Below are 7,830 nucleotides of genomic sequence, written 5' to 3' on the forward strand. Positions count from 1 at the left end.
ATGTGATTCATTTTAAGGTCAACCCTGTCACATGAACTCTCATTTTAATATGGGGAAACTATAAATTTTATATTTTTTCATTCAAAAGAACCATCTAATAATCAAATCATAGAGTGAAGCCGCCGGTGGGCTGGTTCTACTCTTTTTGGCCGTTTGGTGGTAACTGAGTGGGTCGAGCATAACACGTCAACCCTGTTACCCATAGACAGACGGGCTAGAAATGTTTGAACAACTTATTGGTGAAGCTTGCATTGTTGCCCCTCCCTGTTTCACACAACAATCTTCCATTTCCCCTGTCACAAGGGGATTTATGGATAATTCAAGATTTACTACAGTAATTTTAGGTAACCTCTTGAGATGGGGATTTTTATTTAATTTTTTAAGTTGAACATGTGCTCTTTTTAACAATGTTAAAATTAGGTGAAATAAAATGCTTTTTTTTTTCTTTTTTTCATGCTACTCAAAGGGCACCTAATTGGTGGAATGACCCGTATCTCACTAGAATCCTTTCTCTCTCTGCCTAGACTGTCTTTAAATAGTCTTCGTCGTGTAAACTATGTTACAAAGCTCAGCCAAGAACTATTAACCTGGATCAAATATTTCCTGAATGTAATCAGATGAGTACGCTATGTCCGACCATCCTGTTATATGGATGTGCTAGAACAGATTATTTAAAAGTTTTAACATGTCTTCCTCCTTTCCCCTTCATCCAAACATTTGTTTGAGAGAGTGCAGAGTCTGCTGACTCTGTGGCCCTTTCTCATTTGGGTGAAAGTCTGTCCTAAGTGGTCCAGGAGCGTGTCAATTTTGAAGGGTAGGCAAATGGAAGAGTTTCCTCCCCTCCTCGAAAGCCACCTTTCATCGAGGATAGTCATACAGTTCATTCGGAAAGTATTCAGATCCCTTCACTTTTTCCACATTTTGTTACGTTAGACTAAAATTGCTCAAAAATTATTTAATTTCTTAAATAACATACTCCTCAATCTACACACTACCTTAAAATTATAAAGTGAAAGCCACAACTGGCCGTTGCCGGGAGTTCAATAGGATGGCACACAATTGGCCCAGCGTCGTTAGGGTAGGGTTTGGCCGGGAGGGCTTTACTTGGCTCATCGCGCCCTAGGGACTCCTTGAGGCGGGCCCGGTGCCTGCAGACTGACTCCGGTCGGCAGTTGAACGGTGTTTCCTCTGACACATTGGTGCGGCTGGCTTCCGGGTTAAACTGGCGGGTGTTAAGGAGCGCGGTTAGCCGGGTTTCAGAGGACGCATGACTTCGCCTCTCCTGAGCCTATTGGGGAGTTGCAGTGATGAGACGGGATCAACTTTTGGGAGAAAAAAGGGGGTAAAAAATATTACTTGATTTGAGTCCACCTGTTGTAAATTCAATTGATTGGACATGATTTGGAAAGGCACACACATGTCTATATAAGGTCCCACAGTTAAAAGTGCATGTCTGAGCAAAAACCAAGCCATGAGGTCGAAAGAATTGTCCGTGGAGTTCTGAGACAGGATTGTGTCGAGGCACAGATCTGGGGTACCAAAAAATGTCTGCAGCATTGAAGGTCCCCAAGAACACAGTGTCCTCCGTAATTCTTAAATGGAAGAAGTTTGGAACCATCAAGACTCTTACTAGAGCTGGCCGCCCGGCCAAACTGAGCAATCGGGGGAGAAGGGCCTTGGTCAGGGAGGTGACCAAGAACCCAATAGTCACTCTAACAGAGCTCCAGAATTCCTCAGATGGGAGAATCTTCCAGAAGGACAACCATCTCTGCAGCACTCCACCAAGCAGGCCTTTATGGTAGAGTGGCCAGATAGTGGCCAGATGGAAGCCACTCCTCAGTAAAAGGCACATGACAGCCATCTTGTAGTTTGCCAAAAGGCACCTAAGGACTCTCAGACCATGAGAAACAAGATTCTCTGGTCTGATGAAACCAAGATTGAACTCTTTGGAGGAAACCTGGCACCATCCCTACGGTGAAGCATGGTGGTGGCAGTTGTTTTTTAGTGGCAGGGACTGGGAGACTAGTCAGGATTGAGGGAAAGATGAACAGAGCAAAGTACAGAGAGATCCTTGATGAAAACCTGCTCCAGAGCGCTCAGGACCTCAGACTGGGGCAAAGGTTCACCTTCCAACAGGACACCACCCAAAGCTCACAGCCAAGACACGCAGGAGTGGCTTCGGGGACAAGTTTCTGAATGTCCTAGAGTCGCCCAGACTTGAACCCGATCGAACATCTCTGGAGAGACCTGAAAATAGATGTGCAGCAACGCTCCCCATCTAACCTGACAGAGCTTGAGAGGATCAGCAGTGAAAAATGGGAAAAACTTCCCAAATACAGGTGTGCCAAGCTTGTAGCGTCATACCGAGGAAGACACTAGGCTGTAATCGCTGCCAAAGCTGCTTTAACGAAGTACTAAGTAAAGCATGTGGTTTTTCAGTTTACAGTTTTTAATACATTTGCAAAAATGTCTAAACAGTTTTTACTTCGTCATTATGGGGTATTGTGGGTAGATTGAGAACTATTTAATACATTTTAGAATAAGGCTGTAACGTAACAACATCTGGAAAAAATTAAGAGGTATGAATACTTTCCAAATGTACTGTGTGTATCCTATCGGAGGTCTTTGCAGAAGAGTTCTGAAATCTGCCACCCCATTTGAATCAGCTTTTGTTTTTTCGTAGGAGAAAAGCATATACACGTTTAAAAACAATATGCTACTTTTATCTATAAAATGTCTTGCACAACTAGCTACATTTGTTTTATCATGTAATTTATCACATTCGCCTGATGACGCGTGAGTGGAGAGGAGAGTCTAAGCTCGTTTTCCTTCTCCTCGATTACATTTGAACTTTTTCTAAAGGAGGTGAAAGAGGACACAGGAGTTGAGTAAATCCAATTGAGAAAAGGCCAGCGAATGTTTGACGATCAGGAAGTTGAGCAGTAAACAGAGGAAGGGCAAACTGACGTGTTACCTTAAATCCTGTCCCCCCTACAGATCCACCTTCAGTTCCCCATGGAGTTTGAGTTCAGTCAGTACTACCTGAAGTTCCTGGCCTACCACTACGTGTCCAACCGCTTCAGAACCTTCCTGCTCGACTCGGACTACGAACGCATCGAGCTCGGTGAGCCTTTTCTCCGTTCTACAGATAAGGGCTCGAGTTTTCCACTTATCAGATGGCCTATCTCCAGATTCAGGTTACATGGTTAGGAGAAACTCCAGACCCCATAGATACTATCGGAATTCTTAGAAGTAGGTTATTTCTGTACACTTTTGGGTGTTTAAGTGTAACTTGTATGCCAGTTGTGTGTTCAGTGAGTTGATGAACCTTCCGTCTGTATTAAGGGGTTCTGTACGAGGAGAAGGGGGAGAGGAAGAACCCGCAGGTGTGTAAGTCAGTGTGGGATTACATCGACCGGCTCAACAAGAAAACACCTATCTTCTTCAACTACATGTTCTCACCAGAGGATGAGGAGGTGAGTGAGCCTGGAACTCTACTGGGTTACGTTAGACTGCCCCCTGGTGGGGAAGTTTACTGAAAATTCAAGTGGATTTTATCAATTTTCTAATCAAGTGGAGGTTTAGTTTTACGGTCTTAGACTTAAGATGTACTAGACGATCTTGTAGTTACAATTATTACTTTTGTTTACATGCACGTTTTGTGGTAACAAATGTGGTCATTTACTAGCTAAATCCGTGTTTTTACTATTTTCTTTTCCCCAGGTGCTGCGGCCGTACAGCTTCATCTCCAACCTGAAGGTGTGGGACTTCTACACAGAGGAGACGCTGTCTGAGGGCCCGTCTTACGACTGGGAGCTGGTGCAGAGGGGCCGGCAGGAGAGGCTGGCTGAGGAGGTACCTGACAAACCAGACACAACCACCCCCAAGTCCCAGCGACGCATCGTCTGGCCCTGCTACGACAGCCGCAGCAGAGTGGTACCCGACGCCATCACCAAACTGCTGCAGGTTAGTGGCGATTACTTACACATTACGTACCATCAGTATACTGCAGTAGTCCCTGTATAAATTCTTATACATGAATCTGACTGTCCTAGGACCTGCAGAGTCTGGAGGCAGAGTTGGGGCTGCCACCAGAGAAATGGAAGGACACCTGGGACAAGATCAAGGCCAACCAACGGACCGAGGCCAAGCTGGAGAACAGGGTGAGAAACGCTGGACAACCAGAAGCTAACCTAGGGTTTCACTGGCTATTAGGATGCCATCCTTCTGACTGACAAACTTACACTTACTTAGACTTTTGGAAGATTATTTGAAAATAACTTCTTGTAGATTTATAGTAATGTGTTCTACTGTCCTCTTGTGGCAACTCTTTGTGTTTTATTGAATATATTAGCCCTCATCTAATATCCTCTGTGTTTTCTTGCTCTTCCTCCATTCTCTCGCTCTTTCAGCCGTCTTTCAACAGCTCCTTGCTGATGTCGTCCAACCTGAGTCACCAGCGGCGGTCTCAGGGGGTGTACCTTCCGGAGAGTGGAGTGGGCTCCTCTATTAACCTGGCCATGGACCGTGAGACCAGCACCACCTCCACCCCTGTGGCCGGGCGCCCCAGCACCAGCACCCTATACAGCCAGTTTCAGAGCACGGAGAGTGAGAACAGGTCTGTACCCCCACCCTTATCGCTGCCCCAGCAACACATTACCCCTCAGTGTGTTACGAAAGTGGCTGAATGGGTTTCTTCTATCTTTGACTCCCAGGAGTTTTGAGGGTATCCTGTTTAAGAAAGGCGCGTTGCTGAAGCCATGGAAACCCCGCTGGTTTGTGCTGGACAAGACCAAACATCAGGTAAGAGGAGGGAGGTGGACTGATGTGGACTGATGATGGACTGATGATACTGATGATACTGATGGTGATTGTTACTGTGGTGGTGATGACGGTGACAATGATTTCTCTCTGTCTAGCTGAGATACTATGAGACCAGGCAGGACAAGGAGTTTAAGGGGGTGATTGAGCTGGCGGAGGTGGAGTCTGTCATTCCAGGCACGCCCTCCATGGGAGCGCCCAAAAACATAGAGGAGAAAGCCTTCTTCGATGTGAGTTACCAGAGCCCTCAGGGTGATGGTTATGTGTGTATTGTGACGTGTTTGCTAAATGACTCAAATGGAAAAAAGGAAATCTACTCGGTAACATAAGCACGGTCAAACAGTCTTAACCTCTCTCGTTCTCTTTCTACGGCAGCTCAAGACGACCAAAAGAGTGTATAACTTCTGTGCGCAGGACAGCCCCAACGCACAGCTGTGGATGGACAGTATTCAGAGCTGCCTCTCTGATGCCTAGAGATGCACGGCTCCACCATAACAGGAACTATCCAACCAGGAACCAATGAGCAATGCTGAGGCACCCGATGGACATCTCTGCTGGCCAATCACAGGAGTTCCTCTCCAGAAGGAGGCGGGATTGAGACAGTCCTTTCCACAGTTGAGCGCTGTTCAGTGTTGAACTGATGTCACGTTTCAGTGTTTTTGTTATAAAAATGAAAGAAAGAAGTCCCTGAATGACCACTCGCTTTTGTCTCACCGTGTTGCTGGCTGCAGCCTGTCACCTTGGTAGTACAACCACTCTTTGCGCTGGATGTCTATGCAAAATGGAGCTAAAAGAAACAAAGCATGATGTAGTTTGTTGTGTGAGCTTGAAGATGGACAGTTTCTCAGTAATCTAACTGGGGCCTCCAGCATGTTCCAGCATGCAGATGTAGCCAGACCCTCCCATCTCCGAGACTACAACTCCCATTCCTCCACACACCTCAACACTCCAGGGAGGAGGTAATGATGAACTACATTATCCAGCCTTGTCTCCAGCCCAGCCATGCCTGTTGTCCATGAAAACAGGAAGTGAATTGGAGTGTTTCCTTTAACAGAATCGGCCCCAACTGATGCTAGCTACCGTTGAAGCCTCCCGTTTCCCCGTCACTGCCTGAGTCTTACCCGTGAGGAGTTGGACTCTCACAGATCCCCTCTAAGATGTCTCTTATTCCCCAGACACACCACCAAGGGAGCCCTCAACAGTTTATGGAGAATTTCTATTTTTTACAGCTGATCTGTTACATTTTTGGGTCAGAGCAAGATCAGTCCTCCTAGTTATCACACCCAGAGCAGTTGATATGCTGTTATTAGCCCTCGTGATCAAACCAGGAGGAAATTCTAAATCCGCCGGACAGGGAGTCTGTCTGCAGAACAATATTAGTGTTTACACAAGAAGCTATGGGCTGTACTTCTTCATCAAAAACCACTATTACAGTTGAATGTTAAGGGATGCTGAAGGAACAGGAGGGATATATTTTTGTGAAGATTAATTTATGCACAAAATGTGGATGGGGCCTGTGGTCAGAGCAGAGGGGATTAAGGGATGGATGACTAGTCTGTTTACTACATGGCACAGTGCCGAGACTGGATCTGACTAACATGACAGACTTCCTGGATACGACCCCCCTCTCCCCCCCCTCTGTTTCTATGGTCTGGTTTAATGTTGGACAAATGCTATTTCAGTTATACAAGTGCCAGTGGATTTTAACATGTGACAAGTATTAGACAGTTGGATTGGAATGTGCTCTAAACAACCAATTTTGTTTTCAGGTAATATAGTTCTTAACCAGAGGGGGGCGTTAGGTGTTCAAGGCACTTAGAATAATTCAAATCCAACCAATTAATAGCATTGAAAAGTCTCAAAAGCATGTGTCCGAGCATAAGATATCACTCTCTGTGCACCTACTCAGCCTTTGTTTGGTGGTCTGTGAGTCAGCTTGGCTTCTGAACAACTGCATCTATGTGAACAGTAATACTTCAGCGAGTCCCAACTTTCTCGCCGCTGCTCTTCTGTCTAAACCAGTGTTTTTAGCTAGAGGCTGTTACATTCTATTCTTAAGCCTGTACATAGGAGTCAATGTCTGTTAAGAGCCTTGTAGAGAGAATATGTTTAGCTGGAATTTGTGAGATTGCAATTAAGTCAATTTTTAGTTTTTTTATGCTACAGAGCAGTATCGGTTAGCCCTCAAGTTAAGAAAACAGACACACTCTCCTCGTTTTACACAAACATTGCCGTGTAAAATATGGTTATACTGCTGTCTTGTTGAACATAAAATTTGAATTGTAGATTTGTGTCTAACTCCTTTTGTATATACTACTCAGATTTGTATGTAACGTTTATGGTAGTAATTTATTTAACTTTGTCTCCTCGGTAAGAAAAGTTCCTCAAGCACCATTTATTTTTAAAATTAGGAATCCAATGTGCCATTTGTTTATTTCTGTGTTAACGTGACTAATGCTACTACTTTTTGGAAAATGTGTATAAGTAAACCCTGTCTTTTTTATTTTTTACATTGTCCATCCCCAATATCAATATCACACCAGAGTGGAAATGGTGTGTTTGTATGAGCAAGAACTAGCCTCCCTAGTTAGTGGGTTTTCTGGAATGGAGTTACGGAATCTCATTTTTGCTTACAGGCGGGGTGTGACAATGTCACATCCAGCCACCCCAACACACACTTAAAGGCCAGCTCATCCCATTATATCCACAACATTAATCAGATCAATACAATATAATTTATTTGTGATTTTTTCCCCCCCTCTAAATTAGAAGTTTCCTTCTGAGCCGGGTCTGTCAATCATGTAATATATTTTTTAGAATTAAAACAAAAACACTGTGGGTTTAAACTTCACTGGTTTGTCTGTCTCAAGTTCTTATTTAGTCCAAGATTGTAACAACTGTTAATGTCTCTGATTTATGAAGCTCTCAATTTTAGAGCTACATGAGTTCAAAGACACAGCACCAGCCAGGTAAAACCAACCTCATTCCCTGGTTGTTAGACATAGCACC

At 44.5% G+C, this 7,830-nt stretch overlaps 1 protein-coding gene across 9 annotated transcripts in view; it reads left to right on the forward strand.

Annotated features, from left to right (window-relative positions):
- Positions 1-7,672, forward strand: part of LOC139565776 (myotubularin-related protein 5-like) — a 74,931-nt gene extending 67,259 nt beyond the window's left edge. For all 9 annotated transcript variants that reach the window (XM_071386316.1, XM_071386321.1, XM_071386318.1 and 6 more), the window contains 8 exons: positions 2,998-3,124; positions 3,346-3,476; positions 3,724-3,966; positions 4,056-4,163; positions 4,413-4,618; positions 4,716-4,803; positions 4,920-5,051; positions 5,197-7,672. In XM_071386316.1, the coding sequence (XP_071242417.1) occupies positions 2,998-3,124; positions 3,346-3,476; positions 3,724-3,966; positions 4,056-4,163; positions 4,413-4,618; positions 4,716-4,803; positions 4,920-5,051; positions 5,197-5,295 (1,134 nt within the window). In that variant the 3' untranslated portion in view covers positions 5,296-7,672. The remainder of the gene's footprint in view (positions 1-2,997; positions 3,125-3,345; positions 3,477-3,723; positions 3,967-4,055; positions 4,164-4,412; positions 4,619-4,715; positions 4,804-4,919; positions 5,052-5,196) is intronic.
- Positions 7,673-7,830: the final 158 nt, after the last annotated feature.

Source organism: Salvelinus alpinus, chromosome 37 (genome assembly GCF_045679555.1).
Source record: "Salvelinus alpinus chromosome 37, SLU_Salpinus.1, whole genome shotgun sequence".
Classification (NCBI taxonomy): domain Eukaryota; kingdom Metazoa; phylum Chordata; class Actinopteri; order Salmoniformes; family Salmonidae; genus Salvelinus; species Salvelinus alpinus.